The sequence below is a fragment of the Tachypleus tridentatus genome, chromosome 5 (assembly GCF_004210375.1).
Source record: "Tachypleus tridentatus isolate NWPU-2018 chromosome 5, ASM421037v1, whole genome shotgun sequence".
Classification (NCBI taxonomy): Eukaryota; Metazoa; Arthropoda; class Merostomata; order Xiphosura; family Limulidae; genus Tachypleus; species Tachypleus tridentatus.
In genome coordinates this window covers 58,104,966-58,129,675 of record NC_134829.1, presented here as the reverse complement: position 1 = coordinate 58,129,675, position 24,710 = coordinate 58,104,966, and the positions used below count along the sequence as shown (strand labels likewise).

The window sequence follows — 24,710 nt, the reverse complement described above, 5'->3', positions numbered from 1 at the left end:
TCACTCTAACCACCTAGCCATGCGGGGCCCCTTTTCATCGGCACTGGAACACAATTTCTGTAGAAGGTGCTAGCGAAAATACGTATATACAAGTAAACGCTAATAAAACATTAATATCATTGATGAAAATGGACGTAAGAAGTTTCCAATAAAATATTATACGTGACCCGATAAAATAACATCATGCTCGAAACAGATTAAAAGACATTATAAAACACAATGTTATCAGATGTAAAGGAACAAACGATAAGTTAATAAGAAAGAAATTGTAAGAAAGAACGAAGAGGAAAAAAACACATTACTTACATTATGTAATTTGAAATAGAGACCACAGGCGTTACACACAGGTTCACCATTCTGATTACGCCGCCAGAGCGTCGTCGAAGTTGTTTTACAATTAGCACAGGTTGTTCCCGCCTTCTTGGCTGTTGACTGCTTGAAATTAGAAAGAAACCATCGTGTTATAATAGAAAGAAGTCGCATAGACATGGTCTGTTTGTCAAATTCTGCGCAAATCTATTTGAGAGATGATGTGCACTAGTAGGCACGTCCCTAACTTAGAAGTGTCAAATACAAGAATTACATTAATTAGTCATGTTGACATTAACTAGTCATGTTGACTTACCAACAACTCTTAGGCTACTTTTTACCAATAGAACATGAGACTGTTCATCACATAATTACGCCCCGCGTACGATAACAGGATTCGAACCGCGATCCACAAATTGGGAGTCGAACGTACTAACCACCAGACCATACTAGTCTAGGCGAATTGGTCAAAGTGTGTAAACTGTTTACTGCAGTCCACTTATCAGTTGGTTCTTTTCTTAACGTTGTTTTATTTAATGTATTATGATAAAAACTGGCAAAAACAAAATGTAGGAGTGCTGTAATAATCACTTCATAAAAAACTAATACATCAGAATCGATCTAACACACAGAAACCAGCGTAGTGTGAAATGAATTACATTGACTGGAACACACCCGTTGTAAGATGAGACAGGACAACTGTTTGTCTTACATTTTATATGAGAAATAGTTATCATTAGTAAAACAAGTTTACTGTAAGAAAGAAGAACAAAATGGCTATTCATATGCATAAGATATACTTTGTGGTTTAATTTGAAGTGAAATCCCATATACTATGCTAATGAATACACCAAAAATACATTTTGTACATTACTAAATAGACTTTGCTTTGATTTAATCCGAGCTTTGTTAATGTGAGTAAACAACCAGAAAATAGACAAATCTGTTTGTTCAGAGTGAGACTTCTTATCTCATACGGCATCGACCATAAAATACCAGACAGATCTTTCAACCTGCATGAAAGTTAAATTACCTGACGCCTAGGTGATACATACCAACTTTGATGTTTAGATTTTCGCATCTTACCAACATATCATTAATTTATTCCCAGTATAGATAACAAAGTAGCTGGTTTAAAAAAAAAACATCGAATTTATCAGATATTTCGACGACTTTAAGTGAGAACAGATCTTTAAAATCTGAAACTAAAGGAAGAGAATGTGGCAACTAAAAACACGTATTCTCAATACGGTTGGTGTGGGTATTAAAACTTTAAAATCTGAAACTAAAGAAAGAGAATGTGGCAAATAAACACACGTATTCTCAATACGGTTGGTGTGGGTATTAAAACTTTAAAATCTGAAACTAAAGGAGGAGAATGTGGCAACTAAACACACGTATTCTCAATACGGCTGGTGTGGGTATTGAAACTTTAAAATCTGAAACTAAAGGAGGAGAATGTGGCAACTAAACATACGTTCTCTCAATACGGTTGGTGTGGGTATTGAAACTTTAAAATCTGAAACTAAAGGAAGAGAATGGCAACCAAACACACGTATTCTCAATATGGTTGTAGATAAAATTTAATTAAAATAAACTACAGAATAACGTTTCAACCGTTTTAGATAATCTTCAGCTTAGCCTGTACTTTATTGTAATTAAAGTTTTAATATCCACATTAGCTGTTTTTAGATTACATTTTTTACTTCAAGCGGGGATCTCGTCATTATGAAACCACATACGAACATTACCATATCTCAATATATCTTTGCTTGTAATTAAATACAAAGCAACACAATAAGCTATCTGTGCTCTACTCACAATTGGTATCGAAACTTGGTTTCTAGCGTTTTAAGTTCACAGACATGCCGCTGCGTCCCTGGGTGGGGGGAGGTTATATACTGTATGAGGATAGTAAGCGCAAGAAAATTATTGAATTGAGAACACTTTGGTCATGAACAACCTTCCAAAAATGGAAATTAGTAGCGTCCTTAATTTAGCAATGTAAGAAGGCAGCTAGTCATCAGCACTCACCGCCATCTCTTGAGCTACTCTTTTACCAATGAAAAGGGGGACTGACCGTTACATTATAACGCCCCTACGGCTGAAAGGATGAGCATGTTTGGTGCGACGAGGATTCGAACCCGCGACACTCAGATTACGAGTCGAACGCCTTAAACCCATCTGGCCATGCAGGGGCCACAGGAAGCTGTTAACTCGATTAATTTTGCAGTTTTGCAATTGCGAAATCAACAGATTTAGATAAACGTCAATTTTTGCACGTTTAAAAATGTGAACTATATTAACGTTTATTCAAACACACACTTCCTGAACATGCCAAAATATCATTATTCTAAAGCAATAACGTGCAAAATATCATTATTCTAAACAATAACATGCCAAAATATCATTATTCTAAAGCAATAACACAGCAAAATATCATTATTCTAAAGCAATAACATGCCAAAATATCATTATTCTAAAGCAATAACATGCCAAAATACCATTATTCTAAAGCAATAACATGCCAAAATATCATTATTCTAAAGCAATAACACAGCAAATATCACAATAACACAGCAAAATATCCGCAGTGGCTTTAAATTTTCAAAACGTTAAAGAATTACAAAATCACGCGGTTACGGAAAATCTCACCGATAGAATATATTTTTCTTTTCTAAGTTTGAATGGGCAGATGGTAACTGTTCTTATATTTACCTACCCTAATCCGCATTACCTTAGTAAACTCTGGTTCAAGTCTTTAAAAGAATGCTTTTATAGAAGAAAGTCCTTAAATAAGAAACGTCGTGCTAGGGGAAAATAATAAAAAAGGAGCAAAGAAACGTCGATCTGACATGTTCATTGGATTGTTCTCTCTTTTCAACTGCTCACCTTACAGTTCAAACTGAATAGAAACACTGCGGGAACATGTTTTCATTGCTGGTCAGTACATTAGTTCAATACTTCTAAGAGTATCCGGATTATTACAAGCAAAACAGTACGAAACTCTTTAACTTCAACAAACTGAAACCTACACGTGACGATACTGTTTAAGAAACCAATATCACAAATAACATGAAGTAATATATCGCAGGTTTTAGTATAATTCTTTCAAAATGAGTAATGAGCTTATTACAGAACTGAATTTGTAGGGTGACTGGAGAGAACCATTTCGGCAAACAGATGTTTCGAAATGGTGAGATATTTTGTAAGAATACATATGTAAGTGATGAACGATTAGAAACATTTCAACAGAGGACCGAGTTTCCACAATGTTGAAAAAAAATCTTAAATAGAAACAGGTTTCACAGAACGTTTATATTTTGTAAGTCGAAATTGTCTTAAAATAGTGATTTCAAAAGTGTTGTAACAAAAGGCTGGTATGGGAGAGTTTGTGAAAAACATGTTTTAGATAGTGGTTAGGGAGGATGTGAAAGCTTCATCAGAAGAGTGCAGTTAAAGGAACACTTCGGTATCGATAATAAATTATTGTTAAATAGTATACGCGAAGCGCTTCAGAAAACAAATTGTCTTTAAATAACAGATGTAAAAACATTTCAACACTAGTATAATTTTGCAATGAAGTTATAGATTGAATTGGTTCGCTTGGGTGAGCTAGATTTAAAATAATGAGCTATCTATGCTCGGCCTATGGCGGGTATCGAAACTTCAGTTTTAACGTTATAAACCCAGAGACTAACCGTTGAGTCGTCGGGAAGGGGGCGTTATGGATATAAACGTTTCAACTAAAATTGAGCTCAAGCAGCTGAAACTGTCTGCTAAACACTTAAGCATTCTTTTAAGCAGTGGCACTGAAACCGTCTGCTAAACACTTAACCAAACACCGAAACTGTCTGATTAACCAACCTTCTAAGCCGTAGCACCAAAACTGTCTGATTAACCATTCTTCTAAGCCGTAGCACTGAAACTGTCTGATTAACCATTCTTCTAAGCAGTAACACCGAAACTGTCTGATTAACTATTCTTCTGAGCAGTAGCACTGAAACTGTCTGCTAACTGTTGTGGTCCCTAATATTGAATAACTGATCAGAGCTGTAGCAACCATATTCAGAAGTTCTTTACCACACATGATCTCAAAGAAATTGACTCTTAAAATGCAACCACGTGTTAAAGTGGTGCCAACAATCTATGGTCATGTACAGATTCTAGTCTTGCTCGTCATATCTGAAATTCAGAGCTCTGCCGAATCAAATAATAAATATTTATCGTATATAATACCTTCAAATCTTTCACATCACAATGGATTTTTCCAAATGAATTAAATAATTAAGAAACAAAACGTGCATTTCCAAAGTAGATAGAATAAAATTAGGATAATACATAACGATTTCTCAGTGAATTTTAATGTGAAATGTTTTAAATGGTGAGACTGAGGTACAAGAGATATGGTGGTGTATAAAGTTTAAAAATACGAAACAGAAGGGAACAAAAGCATTAAATGAGTGATAAAACGTTTTCTTCTGGGACAGGAAGGTAATATCGATATAACAGACATAACCTTGCGATGTGTGGATAACTAAACAGCTAAGTCGGATAGTGAGACAGTTAGGAGATATAAATAAGTTGTGTGTACACGCCTGGAGAAGCATGTAAACATGAAATCCAAAGTACAGCTAGTGTAAGTGGTAAGTCATTATACAGTAAAACTGCTTTGCTAATTTTCCATAATTCAAGTAGCGTGTAAAGTGTTTATGATAAACGAAAATATTCACACATGTGGTGGGATACTTTACCGTTTTCTGAGCGTGTAAGATAACGCTAGATGGCGCGCCCTCACAAATTATTTCCATAAAATTTGCACGAATATATATATATATTAAAACACTGGGAGCGCTATAACCTTACAAGATTGTCCTACTATTTAATAATTATGATTTCTTTAGTTTCTTTAGTGTATATATGGATATATAGAGGGAAAAACCAATAGCAGCGTAAGAACACACCTTAAACACTTATTGCTCATTTTATTAAGGTCCAAGGAAACGTGATAATACTATCGAACTAAATGTGTCATAGGCTGCGTGACACGTTGGAGTGTCTTATTTTAATGTATCTCCTTACAACACACATTATATAGTTACAAGTATCAACAGAATAATATAATAGTGAGCACAGCTTTCAAGATCTTCCTAAAAGTGCTGAATGTTATACTGTGCAGGTGAGGAAGACAACCTCAGCATTGGTTGCGCTCTTTCTTTCCGAATCAACTACCGAACAGAACGTTTCAGTGTTACCACGTTTCCATAGAAACGCAGTACTGTGACAGAATTTGAAACTTAATTCGTCCTTCAAATAAATCGAGGGTCTGAACTCCCCCTAAGGAAAAACATTAATGTTAATTGCATGCATGACATGAATAGATACATCAAACCTGAATCACTCTTATAGAAAAGTCTCGTATCTGACACCTTTCACGAGTACGTCTAACTGTCTCTTTCTTCAGTGTGGCAACAACTTGTGGTGCGTTGTCTTTACCTAACAACAGAGGTGTTCCATTTTCGCTGCACGTGTTAATGGACTCTTGATGACATCGGTCGAATAAGAAGTCAGTGTTGTATTTGGACGCCCATGTTAGGCGGGGAACTCCTGTCGTGTCCTTTAGGAGCATGCGTCATACTTTATTTTAAGCACGGTCTTGTATATTAATCATAATACGATTACAGTTCTGGATTTATCAGACTCAAGAAATCATTTAATGTAACACGAATAATTTATTATGCATATATAAAAGTACGGAGTCAGTTATATTTAATTGAGTTCAGAGGCCAATCTAATAATACGACACACATACACAATAACTTTGTATTTTTAACTTCTCAAAAAAGAAAGATATTCGTCATAGAAGTTCAACCGACAAATTTTAAAACTTTGTTTTATCAAGTATTGAAAAGAGTAGAATTGAGATATTTCTTTCTGAATTATTGGTAATTATACGAATAGGACCAAAGAAACAAGTAACCGGGCGGTGCCTATCACCCAGCCTTACACGTGGCGTCTCCGTCATTCCAGCCGACGCTGGTTATATGTCAGTTTCTTTCCTGAACGTTAAAGGTATGCAGCTACGGGTTAATCGTACACATAATAACAGTATTATAGCAACATTTGACAATGTGCTTTTAAATTGATAAATTGCTCTATAATTGCAGACTACTTAATGCACCTGAAGAATCCGTCAGATCACGAATAGCAAATAATTTAAAACGTTAAAAACATCAACAACAGTGAAGCAGTAATCTGAGCGAAGTACAAGTCATAACGTTTTTGAACTTCACCGGTTTCATTCTTTGTTGTTGTTTTTTTCCACTGTTTCTTATTGTTCTATCATGTAAGCCCTTACAAACAACCTCTTCAACGGAATTATGGATGATTTCCGGGGTGCATGCGATTAGCAAACAAAGTAAATGAATGTTTCCTTAGATTCTCTACATGTTGTTGGTGATTTTATTAAAGCCAGTGTATAACAAAAACACGAATATTGAATCTGTTTAATGTATGGTTGTAGGGAATATTCTGTTTTAAAGCACAAGCGACTGAACATGTGTGTGGAGCACTGTCTGGCAGGTAAACTGTGGAGCACTGTCTGGTAGGTAAACTGTGGAGCACTGTCTGGCAGGTAAACTGTGGAGCACTGTTTGGTAGGTAAACTGTGGAGCACTGTCTGGCAGGTAAACTGTGGAGCACTGTTTGGTAGGTAAACTGTGGAGCACTGTCTGGCAGGTAAACTGTGAGCACTGTTTGGTAGGTAAACTGTGGAGCACTGTCTGGCAGGTAAACTGTGGAGCACTGTTTGGTGGGTAAACTGTGGAGCACTGTTTGGTAGGTAAACTGTGGAGCACTGTCTGGCAGGTAAACTGTGGAGCACTGTCTGGCAGGTAAACTGTGGAGCACTGTCTGGTAGGTAAACTGCGGAGCACTGTCTGGTAGGTAAACTGTGGAGCACTGTCTGGTAGGTAAACTGTGGAGCACTGTCTGGTAGGTAAACTGTGGAGCACTGTTTGGTAGGTAAACTGTGGAGCACTGTCTGGTAGGTAAACTGTGGAGCACTGTTTGGTAGGTAAACTGTGGAGCACTGTTTGGTAGGTAAACTGTGGAGCACTGTCTGGTAGGTAAACTGTGGAGCACTGTTTGGCAGGTAAACTCACAGAACTATGTGATTTGTTTCCAACACATTTTCTTTCTCTGTCATTAAGATCTCTGTGATATTACAGCGAATCACGAGTGATAAACAGGATTTTGTGATTTGTTCCCAGCACATGTTCTGATTCTGTAAGTAAAATTTATATGATAGTTACGCACGAGGTAAACGCCTCCAGAGAATTGGGCCTACAGATTACTGTGTGTATTTTTAGTAAAGTGTTATAATTTAATACGCGGACACATGAAAAGCGTTATTACAGGTCAGTTGATTTTTTTTTTTACTGCCACAAATGTGCAAAACGAACTCGTGTAAAGTTTAAGCTCATGTCTAACAAAGAATGTAAAATTCAACCAGAGTTATCCGAACATGTGTTCAACGTTGATCAGAGCGATTTAATTTGAACAAAAAAAAAAAAAAACATAGAGAAGGACGCCATCTTGTTTTAAAGACAGATTTTTTTTTTGTCTACAGGTGATTTCACATCGTTTAAGTCTTATCCGCTTACATTGCTTATTAATGTCTACCAATACAACGAATAAATAGGTCGTTAATATTATTTTATTAAAATATATTCATCTACATACGTGGCGCTACATATGTACTGGGCATAAATCTTGTTTGATATTTTGCAACAAAGTATTAACAGTCAGCTAAGCCAAGCTGACAGAATGTTCTAAGGACATTGGAGAGGTCACACAATATCTATATCTACACGTGCCTAATTTAATACGAGTTTTATTCTATTAACCTACATTTTTTAGCTGAGTGTCACTAAAAGGGTATTTTTGTGTCACGCAATTAGAAAGGAACTGGTAGGTAACCTTGAGGTAATTAAATGTAGGTTTGTAAAGTTTTGTTTTACGTATGTTTTTTACTTTATGTCATAAACAATCAGTAAAGAGAAGAAAAAACTATATAAAGAACAGTTACCACGAAATAGTTTTCAACGTTACCTGTTTCAAAGCACTACAGACAGCAGTTATTAAGCCTAACTAGAGCCTGTAAAACTCACAATATGCGCCACTATATCAAAATTTGATGAGACGCATCTGAAAGTGTGGCTTTTGCCTTTACACCAATATTAATAATTTTACGATAAATAAAAATCTACAAATTAATGATTAATATATATTTTAAAGAAGATATTACCATATGTTTCTTCAATATAATAGCCTTTAAAAGAAAGCTGGGGCACATGCTAAAATATACATACCAATAGCTAAAACAACTTATGACGAAAAAAACAAAATTCGTGCTTGTTTAGTACAAGGTTTTATACTGGTATAATTAAATATGTCATATTGATTGTTTGTTTGGGAATTTCGCACAAAGCTACTCGAGGGCTATCTGTGCTAGCCGTCCCTAATTTAGCAGTGTAAGACTAGAGGGAAGGCAACTAGTCATCACCACCCACCGCCAACTCTTGGGCTACTCTTTTACCAACGAATAGTGGGATTGACCGTCACATTATACACCCCCACGGCTGGGAGGGCAAGCATGTTTAGCGCGACGCGGGCACGAACCCGCGACCCTCGGATTACGAGTCGCACGCCTTACGCGCTAGGCCATGCCGGGCCTTGTCATATTGAAAGGCTGCCAATTATAATATAAGTCTGTATTCTATATTTTTTGACAATATCATTCTTTCCACAACTGGTCAGTGTTCCTTTAACGATTGTTAACTTTCTAAGAATTAATTATTTGTTTGAGCTCTAGTATAGTTTACTGCATCAATTAGATTATTTATTTTAATTGTTTATCTGTACGCGACAAATACAAACAAACAACCTAGATCAGTTGCTCTTTATCTCTATAATTAACCTGATATAAAATATAATGTGAAAGCGTCGCTGTTCTGTTGAATAACTTAATTTTGTTTTACGATTCTTGACAATGTCGAAATAATGCTCTACTGTTCTGTTATCATGCTTTAAGTTATGTTATGCTATTACTAAGTAAGTTTAGTTTGTCTTCAGACATTTACTGTTTCGAGGGATAGACTGTCTTGTTCTGTTATTGTACTGAAAGTTAAATTCTTTCTAAAAGAGTTTACATTGTTTTGTTATTATTATATGTGATTTATTATCCTGTTATCGCTATGTGAGTTCAGTCTTGATAGTTCTTCTATAGTCAAAAAGAACACTATAGTGTGCTGCTATCCCTATGTGAGTTTAGTCTTTATAATTATTCTATAGTTACAAGGAACACTATAGCGTCGTATTATCCCTATGTGAGTTTGGTCGTGATAATTCTTCTATAGTTACAAAGAACACTATAGTGTCCTGTTACCACTATATGAGTTTAGTTTTGTCCTGATAAATCATCAAACTTTCTAAAAGATAAACTGTTATAGTTCTTATTACTAATATGAGTACATTCGTATCCTGATACTCATGAAATAATTCTAAATAAAACAATTTAGATCAAGTCTAAGCGAACAGATGTGAGGTTATTTTACTGTTATATGTGTGATATTTCTGCAGTTGTAGTTGTTGTTTTAGTAGTTTTTAATGGGCACTACTAAACAAATACTTTGACCTGTTCGGGCATTATGTTGCCCTCGTCACATAAGACTGAAATAACGAAGTCGACAAGGAGATTACGTGAATTACAAATATACATATTCATCGACAAACACAGGCTTTTTCAATTTATTGAACAGGCGCTTGTTGACATGTTATTTAAACCAAACCCTATTAAACGATCCTTGCCGGACGCTAAATCAGCAAATCAAAATCAAGATAGTGCGACCACGGTGCGCGCGTGTTAGTTTTTGAGAATTTTTGTCATGCTCTCTTATTCTATCCAGAAAATTTTGTAGAGAAACTATATGGTACAAAACATTTTCAAAAACTGATATGTGATTAATGGAGAATATATCAAACACAATAATACAAAAATTATACGTGATTAGTGGAGAATATTTTAAACACAATAATACAAAAACTGATACTTGATTAGTGGAGAATATTTTAAACACAGTAATACAAAACCTGATACATGATTAGTGAAGAATATTTTAAACACAATAATACAAAAACTGATACACGATTAGTGGAGAATATTTTAAACACAGTAATACAAAACCTGATACATGACTAGCGGAGAATATTTTAACACAATAATACAAAAAACTGGTACGTGATTAGTGGAGAACATTTTAAACACAGTAATACAAAAACTGATACATAATTAGCGGAGAATATTTTAAACACAGTAATACAAAAACTGATACATAATTAGTGGAGAATATTATAAACACAGTAATACAAAAACTGATACACGATTAGTGGAGAATATTTTAAACACAATAATATAAAACCTGATACGTGATTAGTGGAGAATATTTCAAACACAATAATACAAAAACTGATACGTGATTAGTGGAGAATATTTCAAACACAATAATACAAAACTGATACATAATTAGTGGAGAATATTTTAAACACAATAATACAAAAACTGATATACGATTAGTGGAGAATATTTTAAACACAATAATACAAAAACTGATACACGATTAGTGGAGAATATTTTAAACACAATAATACAAAACCTGATACGTGATTAGTGGAGAATATTTCAAACACAATAACACAAAAACTGATACATGATTAGTGGAGAATATATCAAACACAATAACACAAAAACTGATTCGTGATTAGTGGAGAATATATCAAACACAATAATACATTCTGGGCGGCTTCATTTATCATTAAGTTGGTATAGTTATTAGGTGTTAAAGCCATATGGCAATGTGTTCCAACACGTTATAACTTGTCACTGAGCGAGAGCCAAGAGAATGCCCATATGATTTAAAATTACTCCATAATAAACGTAGTGTTTTTACAAATTTTTAGTCGCAATGAATTGTTAATTTGAGAAGAAAAGGCATTCTTTACACGTACATTAATCATGAAAATTGTCACAGTTTAAAGAAACAAATTATTGGTCGGGATACTTGCAAAATAATATTCAGATTCATGTAAATTTTGAATGCTTTATAATTCATTAGTGTACTAAGTGTAATATACACTCACCAGCCTCCGTTTAGGTTTAATAAGCGGCCTGCTCTGCCCATTCATCTTATGATATAACCCACAGGCATTACAAAGGTAATGTCCTGTACTGTCTCTTCTCCATAGAGGTGTAGAAGTGGAACCACAGTTGACACACTCTCTTCCTTCTGTAAACAAATAAAACAATTGTATTACTACAGTTGGCACACTCTCTTCCTTCTGTTAACAAATAAAACAATTGTATTACTACAGTTGGCACACTCTCTTCCTTCTGTTAAGAAATACACCAATAATATTACTACAGTTTACACACTCTCTTCTTTCTGTCAATAAATACACCAGTAATATTACTACAGTTTACACACTCTCTTCTTTCTGTAAACAAATAAGCCAATAATATTACTACAGTTTACACGCTCTCTTCCTTCTGTTAACAAATACACCAGTAATATTACTACATTTGACACACTCTCTTCCTTCTGTAAACAAATAAACCAATAATATTACTACAATTTACACACCATTTCTTCTCTGTAAACAAATAATTTCAATAAGATTACTATGGTTGCTATGATTTCTTATTTGTCTAACCACATAAAATAGCAAGATTAGAATATTTTGTGAAACATGTACACAAATAAGTGATATTTAACTTATAAATAAACCTATAAAACCTTACTCACTGGCAGTTAGAGAAACTTATTTGTTTTACTGCTGACAACATGGTCTGCCATAAAACGTTTATTTTGACGTATAAATTTGTACGTAATGGTTGAATCATTTACACTGAAACGTTACATTGAAAACTAAAATTTACCTTATGAGTTCATTTTTATATACAGTCTTAATGAATTATTAAATTATTAGCAATCAGTTTCACGATTTAAATGTTGTTCTTCAAACTTATATGAGTATATCCTTGAATTCAACGAAACCGAATACTGTCACACAGATACATAACTAACAAGTTATTATGTTATTAACAACTACGTTTCTCAAGAGTGATACTTATATAACGAAACCGAATACTGTCACACAGATAAATAACTAACAAGTTATTATGTTATAAACAATTACGTTTCTGAAGAGTGATACTTATGTAAGGAAGCCGGTTGTTAGTGTTATAATATTTCTTTAAGACACTTCAAATAGAAGTGAATTCGTAAGAGAACTCTGGCGTTTATTTTACGTTTTCACGTTTTGTTAGCTTAACATTTAATGATATTGATTTATAAAACATAACAGAGACCTGCGAATTTAAATGTCGTAAAGTTATCGGTGTTAATAATGGACTTTTCATAGTCCAGCTACGCATATTCCGAAATGTTTTTTTTTATATCACGTAAGGATTTTTTTTTTACAAATCGGAACGACGAAAAACCTCTTAGATAAAAAACAATAACAACATAGATCAAATTATTACTTTGTTTACCACAATAAACATATTTTATTTTTATCTTTGGATTCTAGGACGATCCATAAGAGCCTCACGTCGCGATTGGTCTAGAAAACTATAGCCAGTGGTGATCAAAATGTGACCCAATTTTAACGAAAATAATTCACTTACGTAAAAATATATATATGGCATTTTGTGAAAAATCTGTGTGTGATAGAATAAGACGGATTTTCGTAGAACATGTAAATATTTCAAGACAATAAAACCATCGCAGGCCTCTGCAATTAACTGAAGAGTTTTGTGCTTGAAAATTAATGTCTAATTTTTTCACATGTCATTATTACTGCTTCAAGTGAGAATTAATTATTTATTTACTGTAGGAAAGAAAAAAAAGATATGTTATCGATAATATTTTACAATCAATAGGATTAGTTTTATTACATAATTTACTTAGCTCATAAATAATATATTGAACGTCATTAAACCAGACTGAAATCCGTGAATGCTATTCAGGCCTTCTTTTTGCTGTGTTGGTAATCTCGTGAGCTTTGCATAATTTCGGTTTCAGTTTTGTTTTATGCACTCATGGCATTTAAAATACTATAATCATTTCAATGTCACTAGTAATGTTAGAAATCAAACTATCGTTACCGAAAAAGATCTCTCCAGTTATTACTCACATCCACATTCCGACAAAAAAAAAAAAAAGAACCCCTTCAACAATGATTAACTTCTATCAAAATAATCCTGTTAATTGATGATATCGTGCTGCGACTGTCTTATGGCCTCTTTGTATTTGGATAATTTATGTTGCGTGCGATAGTAGTCGCTGCTACATAAGTGTGTCGGTAACTCTAAGTTATAGAGAAATGTGTTTAACGCCAACAGCTTATGGCAAGACTTCCCTACAATTGAATACTTCATGTTACGTGATACGGTAGTAAATGTTATATTGATGTATTTATAACTTTAGGTTATGTTTCACGTCAATGACTTGTAGCAAGAGTTCCTAGTAGTGGGATATTTCATTTTATTTTTGAAGTGTCAAAATATGTGCCTACTTCAAGTATGTTTGATTTATTTGAAAAAAATTAGGGATTATTTGAGAACTGAAGATACCTCTCTTTCCATTCAAGGATTATTTGAGAACTGAAGATTCTCTCTTCCATTCAAGGATTATTTGACAACTGAAGATGCCTCTCTTCCTGTTCAAGAATTATTTGACAACTGAAGATACCTCTCTTCCTGTTCAAGAATTATTTGACAACTGAAGATTCCTCTCTTTCTATTCAAGGATTATTTGACAACTGAAGATGCCTCTCTTCCTGTTCAAGAATTATTTGACAACTGAAGATACCTCTCTTTCTATTCAAGGATTATTTGACAACTGAAGATTCCTCTCTTTCTATTCAAGGATTATTTGACAACTGAAGATCCCTCTCTTTCCATTCAAGGATTATTTGACAACTGAAGATGCCTCTCTTCCTGTTCAAGAATTATTTGACAACTGAAGATACCTCTCTTTCTATTCAAGGATTATTTGACAACTGAAGATTCTCTTTCCATTCAAGGATTATTTGACAACTGAAGATGCCTCTCTTCCTGTTCAAGAATTATTTGACAACTGAAGATACCTCTCTTTCTATTCAAGGATTATTTGACAACTGAAGATTCCTCTCTTTCTATTCAAGGATTATTTGACAACTGAAGATCCCTCTCTTTCCATTCAAGGATTATTTGACAACTGAAGATCCCTCTCTTTCCATTCAAGGATTATTTGACAACTGAAGATGCCTCTCTTTCTATTCAAGGATTATTTGACAACTGAAGATCCCTCTCTTTCCATTCAAGATTATTTGACAACTGAAGATCTCTCTTTCTATTCAAGGATTATTTGACAACTGAAGATCTCTCTTTCCATTCAAGGATTATTTGACAACTGAAGATACCTCTCCATTCAAGGATTATTTGACAACTGAAGATTCCTCTCTTTCTATTCAAGGATTATTTGAGAACTGAAGATACCTCTCTTTCCATTCAAGGATTATTTGACAACCAAAGATCCCTCTCTTTCCATTCAAGGATTATTTGACAACTGAAGATGCCTCTCTTCCTGTTCAAGAATTATTTGACAACTGAAGATACCTCTCTTTCTATTCAAGGATTATTTGACAACTGAAGATGCCTCTCTTCCTGTTCAAGAATTATTTGACAACTGAAGATACCTCTCTTTCTATTCAAGGATTATTTGACAACTGAAGATTCCTCTCTTTCCATTCAAGGATTATTTGACAACTGAAGATGCCTCTCTTCCTGTTCAAGAATTATTTGACAACTGAAGATACTCTCTTTCTATTCAAGGATTATTTGACAACTGAAGATTCCTCTCTTTCTATTCAAGGATTATTTGACAACTGAAGATCCCTCTCTTTCCATTCAAGGATTATTTGACAACTGAAGATCCCTCTCTTTCCATTCAAGGATTATTTGACAACTGAAGATGCCTCTCTTTCTATTCAAGGATTATTTGACAACTGAAGATCCCTCTCTTTCCATTCAAGGATTATTTGACAACTGAAGATCCCTCTCTTTCTATTCAAGGATTATTTGACAACTGAAGATCCTCTCTTTCCATTCAAGGATTATTTGACAACTGAAGATACCTCTCTTTCCATTCAAGGATTATTTGACAACTGAAGATTCCTCTCTTCTATTCAAGGATTATTTGAGAACTGAAGATTCCTCTCTTCATTCAAGGATTATTTGACAACTGAAGATACCTCTCTTTCTATTCAAGGATTATTTGAGAATTGAAGATACCTCTCTTTCCTTTGTAACTCGACTAAGTTAAACCGTAACAACTGTTTCCATGCAATACTATTATCATTCTTCAAGTTAACGGATATAATAGTTAATTGTTCATACTTAATATATTCAATAAACTTATAAAAATAAAATATATTGATTTATGTCTAATAATTGTTCTTTTAAGTATTGAAAACAACCACCAAGTACTGGTTACCTAATGATTCACGTTTTGTTTTCCACTCTGTCACTGGAAACAAACTACTAGTGTTTACACTGGTGAAAGTCCTGTTAAAAACATTTTCAAACGGTATATTTGATGATATTTTACCTAATCCACTATCACTGTCTAATAAATTTATTATTGTCAGCACTCCCAATGTCCACGATTCAGTGTTTTTCAAGTTTGTTTGAACTGACCATGGAGTTAGAAGAACGGTAAGTGTGACGTTAGATTTTTATTATAATTTGTTTATTTAATTGTTATATCTCTAAACGTGATTATGAGTGTTAAAAGTGTGTAATACAACAATTATGTTTATATATTCTCGCATGAACACCCCCTCATGGCGCAGACTCGAATTATTCTGAATTTTTTTGCTAAGCCTAAATCGCTTAACACTTGTTTGTCCTGATGAATTGTCAGCTTGAGTGAAACCAGTTAGTCTCTTATAAATTATAAACGTTATTATTTGACAGCTAAGTTTTTTTTTTCGCATTGTAACGTATTTATTAAACTTCTAGTCGGCGTTTTATTATTGATGAATTAAACGATAATTAAATAAAACAAATGTTTTTCATTGTTTGTTTGTTTTGAATTTCGCACAAAGCTACTCGAGGGCTATCTGCGCTAACCGTCCCTAATTTAGCAGTGTAAGACTAGAGGGAAGGCGGGTAGTCATCACCACCCACCGCCAACTCTTGGGCTACTCTTTTACCAACCAATAGTGGGATTGATCGTACCATTATAACGCCCCCACGGCAGAAAGGACGAGCGTGTTTGGTGCGACCGGGATTCGAAACCGCGGGCCTCGGATTACGAGTCGAACGTCTTAACGAGTCAGAAATTAAGTTTCAACGGATACTGTCGTTAAAAGTGTGTTTCTATAAGCTGTTAGCATATAATTAACGTTCATCAGTTTGTTTCTCAGACTTAGGCGTGTAATTAATTTTATTAGAAAAGACACACGTCTGCCAAGAATCACGTGGTCATGTTCTCTTTATAATGCAAAGCATTCATTTCCATTTGAATAGTGTTAAGCTATAAGAAAATTAAAATATGTATATATATATATATTTGTAGAGCAAACGTAGTAAACGCATTAAATTAAATCCTAAGTGACGCTCAGTGGATTTGGATCGGAACTACCACTTACTCAATGGAGTTGTAATCAAGAGGTGTTAAACACTTGGTACAGGGGACATTCAAGAACAGTTGATTAATACAAACATAGTTCTATAGAGATATATTACTGTAGGATGTCTGGGACATGTTGAGCATGTGTTATGATTAACACTAACACTCTGTTAAAAAATAAAAGAGTTTTTTGCTTGTTTCTTTGTTTGACGTTAAATACAAAGCAACGCAATGAGCCATATGTGCCCGATTTCTAGCGTTGCAAGTCCGAAGACATATTGACATCATTGATAGCTGGCTTCTTGGATTTTTACCAACATCTCTATTGCCATTTAGAAGATAATTATAGTATGAAGTATGATTCCTACCTTTACTTGAAGATAATTACAGTGTAAAGTGTGATTCCTACCTTTACTTGAAGATAATTACAGTGTAAAGTGTGATTCCTACCTTTACTCGAGCGACCTTTCTTCTTGGTTTTATCGTTACACGAATCCTCAGAAGTGTCAGCAAGGCTAGACAAGTTGTTGTAGTAGGAACCATACGTAGGGGTCACACAGCTCGGAAGATGATGTGGACTAACAAGTCCACGGGATGAATAAGAAATGGAGTCAGTGTTAGTCATTTGGTGGTGGAGATTATAGTCTCTTTTGTGGTTGCTACTCAAATAGTTGTTGTTAAAGTTGGAAAGTGAAGCCGCCGAAGTGCTAATTTTCCCATCCATTGATGAGCAATGGTCAGATCGATTGGATTTGGTATCCCCATGGCAGGATGACGCTGTATGGGAGAACATTTCTGGAGCTGCATCCTTCGGGGGTGTCGGAGGAAAACCAAAGAGGTGACGGGTGCTGTGGCTCGAAAAAGATGAACAGTTCGAGGATTGTACTGCATATGATCTCGTTGCTGAACTGGGGTGGGGGGACGACTTGTTGGGGAATGTAGAGCACCAGGGGGATCCGTGAGGAGATGGATGAGAAACCATGGGTGTAGGTGTGTCAGAAATCCACGGATGGAAATGGGTGTACATTGAATTTGCAGACATTCTCCCTGATGATGGAGAAAAAAATAGAAAAATAAACCTTGTAAAAGTATAAAAACTTACACATGACTGATGGAAGCTCAAGATACACAACGAGCCCAACTTAGAAATATCATTTAAAGTAATATCGCAAATCAACTATCATAATACGACAAGACACAGGTTCTTTACTTCACCAGTGTGACATTTTCAAACAAATATTCAATTCACTTGCAATCAGACTAATCAGTACAGAAATGTTACACCTAAACTGGATGGTGAGGTGAAATGTACTTTTAACTCGTATAATGGCCCCGGCATGGCCAGGTGGTTAAGGCACACGACTTGTAATCCGAGGGTCGCGGGTTCGAATCCCCGTCGTACCAAACATGCTTGCCCTTTTAGCCGTGGGGGCGTTATAATGTTACGGTCAATCCCACTATTTGTTTCTAAAAGAGTATCCCAAGAGTTGGCGGTGGATGGCAATGACTAGTTGACTTTCCTCTAGTCTTAAACTGCTAAATTCGGAACGGCTATCGCAGATAGCCCTCATGTAGCTTTGCGCGAAATTCAAAACCAAAAACAAACTCGTATAATTAATATCAACTTAATATTACACTGTCTTTTCTACCCCTTTCTCATGCATGTGTCGATTTCGGACGCCGAAATTTTTTTTGGTTTGCGAGTTTGTTTTTAATTATGTCGTTCCCAGAGGGCCAAGTGGTTAGGGCACTCGTGGGTATTATAAGTGACGGTCAATCCCACTATTAGTTGATAAAAGAGTAGCCCAAGAGCTAGCGCTGGGTGTTTATGACTAGCTACCTTCCCTCTGTACCTACACTGCTAAATTACGATTAGCTAGCATAGATAGCCCTTGTATATCTTTGCGCGAAATTCAGAGAGAAACAAACTAATTTATAGAGTATTATTAAAGTTTCCCTTGAATCTCCAGTGAAACCTAGTCTAATAAACGAATATGTTGACAACAACTGTTTATGCTTTAGTTGTTTAATTGTATATTTCCGCGGTATTATAAACGTGCGTTCGATTCTCTTGTTTTCTTTGTGCATAAATTTGCTTTTCTTTCTCAAGCTGACAACAGACGTTTGATTACAACTTGTTTCTTCTCGAACGTTTCAAAGTTAAGGACACCTTAAACTTTGTTTTAAAAAAATGTTTATTGAGCTGAAAATTAAATGCTGTAATGATTATATTAGGTGTACGTTAATGAGGGTTTTTAGGCTAATGTTTCTAACCAATCATTTCACTCTTATTCAGTACTCTTTGTTAGTTTTGTTTTTGAACTTCGCGCAAAGCTACTCGAGGGCTATCTGCGCTAGCAGTCCCTAATTTGGTAGTGTAAGACTAGAGGGAAGGTAGCTAGTCATCACTACCCGCCGCCAACTCTTGGGCTACTCTTTTACCAACGAAGAGTGGGATTGACCGTAACTTTATAACGCCCCCACGGCTGAAAATGGCGAGCATGTTTGGTGCGACGGGGATGCGAACCCGCGACCCAAAGATTACGAGTCGCATGCCTTAACCCACCTGGCCATGCCGGGCCTTAACAGTACTAATAAAATTATGTGTGTACAATTATATACAACTAGTTTATTTATAGTTTTACTCTTAAACAGTACCGAGAAGATTATGTGTGCACAGCTATGTGTAACTAGTTTATTTATAGTTTCACTTTTAAACAATACTGATAAAATTATGTGTGCACAGCTATGTGCAACTAGTTTATTTATAGTTTCACTTTTAAACAATACTGATAAAATTATGTGTGCACAGCTATGTGCAACTAGGTTATTTATAGTTTCACTTTTAAACAGTACTGATAAAATTATGTGTGCACAGCTATGTGCAACTAGTTTATTTATAGTTTCACTTTTAAACAATACTGATAAAATTATGTGTGCACAGCTATGTGCAACTAGGTTATTTATAGTTTCACTTTTAAACAGTACTGATAAAATTATGTGTGCACAGCTATGTGCAAGTAGTTTATTTATAGTTTCACTTTTAAACAGTACTGATAAAATTATGTGTGTACAGCTATGTGCAAGTAGTTTATTTATAGTTTCACTTTAAAACAGTACTGATAAAATTATGTGTGCACAACTATGTGCGAACTGCATTAATTATCCTCCACCTTTGAATTACATCATGAAAATATAACCAACACACACGATAAAACATTTCAAGAAAGCATGTACAAGAAAATAGAGATTTATTATTTGTAATTCAGCACCAAACTACACAATGGACTATCTGTGCTCTGTCCACCACGGGTATCGATATCTAGATTATAACGTTGTAAGTCCGCAGACATGTCACTGTGCCACTGAGTTTGGAGGTTGTAAAATGTATGTTTTTCTTATAGCAGAACCACATCGGGCTACCTGCTGAGTCCACTGAAGGGAATCGAGCTCCTGAGAGTTCGAAAATAGAGATATAATATTTGATTTCTACTTTGTAAGCAAGAGATAAGATACACAAAAATTAATATATGAGATTTCTATTTTCTGCTACAATATAGGAATTAATTATATTTCCTTAAGCTCTGATATGTTACAAATATTCTTGCCGATTATATTCGACATAATTTCTAGCTACATCCTGAAGAACATTTTATTAGCTATTCCGGGAAATGCTTTTATTAAATCTCAGATTTTAAAACATTAGTATCAGGCAGGAAATATGTGCAGTTCTTCAGATTTTAGATTTCTCAAAACCTTACAAATAATTCCAACAACTAAACCTCGCTATTTTCACGGAGCGAAATCTAAAGTTAGACTGGCTAAAACTAACAGGTTCATATTTCACGACTTAGGGCTAAAGTTCATCAGTTTTTTTGGTCTCGCAGACTAAAGATTAGACAAAACAAACCTCAAAGTTATTATATTTAACAGCAACCTATTGAAAGATAGGATAACTTTTGTTTTTCAATACTTGAACCTCACAACACAGTATCGATAACTGAAAAGTCATAATTCAATTTTTATGTGTTTCAACACTTTATAGACAACTTTAACAGATATGACTCAATAGTTTTAGATTACACAGCTCTATTTCAATAAAGAACATAAAACTCATCAATGTTCAGATCCTACAACAATACATAATTATTTCGAAAGACTACCATATCAGCACTTAGGTTAAATCATTATAGCTTCTTAGCCCTTAGATCACACAACACTTGTTCCTTAGAGCAACTAATATCTGGTTTATTTTAACATCAGTTAAATAATTTCACCTTCAGATTTTTTGATACAGATGAGCAGGAAACAAACAGATCTAGTAACTTATGTTTCCCCCGGCTTGTTTAATTATTAACGAACTTTAAAAATCAGAAAAACAACAACATTATTTATATTAATATATGAGGAATGAAAATAAATATTTATGAGTATGTTACTATTATCCCTGTCAGAGTTTACAATACTTAAAGTACACGTATTAATAATACACAACCATGAATGTACGTACAAGTTACTGCTGTTTTCGTGTAAGCATATAAACACGTGTTAACAAATAACTACAGACACGTATACAGGTAACTGGTGTTTTCGTGTAAATATCTCAGTACATTTCAAAAAATAACTACAGACACGCATACAGGTAACTGAAAACAATGTTCAGTAAAACGACAAAGATTATTGCACACTATTCGTTTGTTTTTGAGTTGAAATAAAAAACAACAAACACGTTTCTACAAACTGATAAGTACGAGTGTTTATAGAATGTTGTTATTTTAAATAGAACTGTGTTTACAAGTAAACCATATGGTGTATGGAAATACATCATGGTAATATAATAATAATTTGGAAAATTTATTATTACACTTTAAGATAAGTAGACAGCTTGCAGAAAGTCCACACGAAAGCGACACATTTGTACGAATTTTTAATAGAAATCAATGATTATTTTGTGGTAAGTATTGACGTAAGGGCCGTGATGTATCTTTAAAAATCAGAACTAAATAGTGAGTATAACAGAATGAACGAAATAGAATAAATTTCTCTAATTTTGTTTACATGTAACAACTGACATGAGAACGTTTACAGAAAAGTGTTTTCCTAAATTATTTAAGTCTTATGCATAATAACACTTTTAAGGTTTTTCGTTATATATCCTACAATATTACACTTTATTATATATTAATAAATATATCTTAATTTGGATAAAATCTTACCTCTTTAACTAAATAAACACACATACTTTAATATTTAGAAGTATCTATTTTTAAACCAAGAAAATAGTTCTTAATACAGGCAAATATATACCGTTAGTCCAAGAAATAATTACTTTTTTAATACAGACCGATATATAATGTTCGACCAGTAAAATATTTCTTCATTACTAGAAGTGAATGATAACTTCGTTATATAAACATAAAACTGTTACTTAATTAAATAAACATATACTACTTCGTAATCCATTCAAAGGCCCGGCATGGCCAGGTGGGTGAAGGCACTCGACTCGTAATCTGAAGGTCGCGTGTTCGAATCTCCGTCGCACCAAACATGCTCGCCCTTCCAGCCGTGGGGGCGTTATAATGTGACGTTCAATCCCACTATTCGTTGGTAAGGTAAAATAGTAGCCCAACAGTTGGCGGTGGGTGGTGATGACTAGCTGTCTTCCCTCTAGTCTTACACTGCTAAATTAGGGACAGCTAGCACAGATAGCTCGAGTAGCTTTGTGCGAAATTCAAAAAAATAACAATAACAAACAAACGTTACCCATTCAAATAATAAAAACTTCATCTGATAGATAGGTGCTTTTAATATATAGACAAATAGTTACTTTGTCCTCGAAACAAAAAGATTAAGTCCACTTTTCGAAGGCCGTGTGTATCTATTTATCTAGAACCATAGGTGATTTGAAGTTTTTCAGATAAGTGATTGATAATGGTGTTGTGAAAGCGTAAAAAAGTCGATTTAATTTTTTTGTTTAATCCAAACTTGTACAGCGTGGAAGACATTCTGTACAATTTGTTGAAGTGCCCATAGTTGCAGACTTTTTTGGCGCTCTGTAGCGAGCGAAACACGACTTCTCAACTCCAATAAACAGACATCTTTACTCTTCAGGTAAATAATGATCGCTTAATCTAGAGAAACGATCACATCTTAGTCCAGATATTTCAGTTTAAACAAACGACTATCTTTAATTGGTTTGTTTCGAATTTCGTGCAAAGCTACACGAGGGCTATCTGCGCTAGCCGTCCCTAATTTAGCAGTGTAAGACTAGAGGAAAGGCAGATAGTCATCATCACTCACCGCCAGCTCTTGGGCTACTCTTTTACCAATGAATAGTGGAATTGACTGTCACATTATAATCCCCCCCACGGCTGAAAGAGCGAGCATATTTGGTGTTATGAGAATTCGAACCCGCGAACTTTGGATTACGAGTCGAGTGCTTTTACCACCTGGCCGTGTTGGGCCTCTATCTTTAATACCGACAAACAGCCTTTTAGTGCAGAAAAATGGGTCTCCATTCCAAACAGGTGTGTACCCTTTGAGCGAGACAATTACTTTTTAACCCACGAAAACAATTACTTCTACTTATAGCTACAATACATCTACCCCAAAAAGATAATTTTTAATGCAGAGAAACAGTTATCTCTTAGAGTACATGAATAATTACTTCTCAGGTCTCCCACACTTGACATGTAAATATAACTAGTTCGTAATTCAGTAATTATTATTTTTTAAATCTAAACATACAATTAGTTTTTAATCCACTTCATTTAAATACATTAATTCAAATGTTATTTTATAATTCAGACAGGTATTTATAACCCAGTCAAGTTCATCCTCAAATAGAATTGTCTTTATGAAGTACAAGTGAAACATGTTAGTTGTTTAAAACATTTCAATCATCTATACCTTTCTCGAGCATGTTTTTAGTCTGGTATATTGGCTTACCATTAGGAGACCGGTAACTATGCATAGATGAACCACTGTAGTATCCGGTTGGGCTCATCACAGAGTTGCTCATGTTCGTGTTATTCGCATAGTGGTAAAACTGATTCATGTCATCTGGCGGAACCTCGGTCATACGTGGACCGTCATATGTCCATCGATAAGCCGCAGCCTGGCACTGGTTGACCGTTGGTGTCATTTCCATCACTGTTCACTGAATTCAAAGGACTAATGACCTAATAAGGCTCAAAAGTCATAAAAGTGACTGTTCTAAAGTGACCAATTATTTTGTAAATCAGAGATGTCCTCAGAGGGTTCTTTAACGCGCATGTCTTCGTTTTACTCGCAAATGTCAAAATTTCCGTCTATCTTTTAAATATATTTAACTTAAACGTTTGAGATTACAAAGTACATGTATTCCCCCAATAACAACAACAACAAAAATTTAAAAAAAACAAAAACTTACTCCTATAGATATGCAAATATAGGCATCAGTTCTTTTTGGTCTTTGGGATTCTACGTAAGTATTGAAATTCTCAAAATGAAACTTTGTACCAGTCACTAAGTATCAAACGCACACGTACACACATGCGCACAACGGTCGGTGAACCGAAGTTTTCACTGCGATATAGCTCACGGTCCAAGCGGTTTAGAAACGTATGTTAAACTTCATACGTCCGTATGACACCTTTACCTTTGTTTCTTGTTGACCGAGTCCAC

At 34.7% G+C, this 24,710-nt stretch overlaps 1 protein-coding gene across 1 annotated transcript; it reads right to left on the bottom strand.

The window, feature by feature from the left end:
* On the bottom strand, positions 1 to 24,259 carry LOC143250376 (GATA-binding factor 3-like). The gene is made up of 5 exons (XM_076500821.1): positions 23,994 to 24,259; positions 17,496 to 18,092; positions 11,509 to 11,654; positions 307 to 435; positions 1 to 69 (listed from the first exon to the last, which is right to left on the bottom strand). The coding sequence occupies exons 1-5, from the start codon at positions 24,193 to 24,195 to the stop codon at positions 1 to 3; spliced, it is 1,143 nt and encodes a 380-aa protein (XP_076356936.1). The 5' UTR covers positions 24,196 to 24,259.
* Between the last annotated feature and the right edge of the window lie 451 nt (positions 24,260 to 24,710).

Excerpts from the sequence above, each read along its gene's own strand:
- LOC143250376 (XM_076500821.1), bottom strand. The coding sequence starts at position 24,195 with ATGGAAATGACACCAACGGTCAACCAGTGCCAGGCTGCGGCTTATCGA. Across the intron at positions 11,655-17,495 it reads GAAAGGTCGCTCGAGTAAAG|AAGGAAGAGAGTGTGTCAAC; the intron begins GTAGGAATCACA and ends ATTTGTTTACAG. Across the intron at positions 70-306 it reads TCTATTTCAAATTACATAAT|CACCTTCTACAGAAATTGTG; the intron begins GTAAGTAATGTG and ends TATTTTCGCTAG.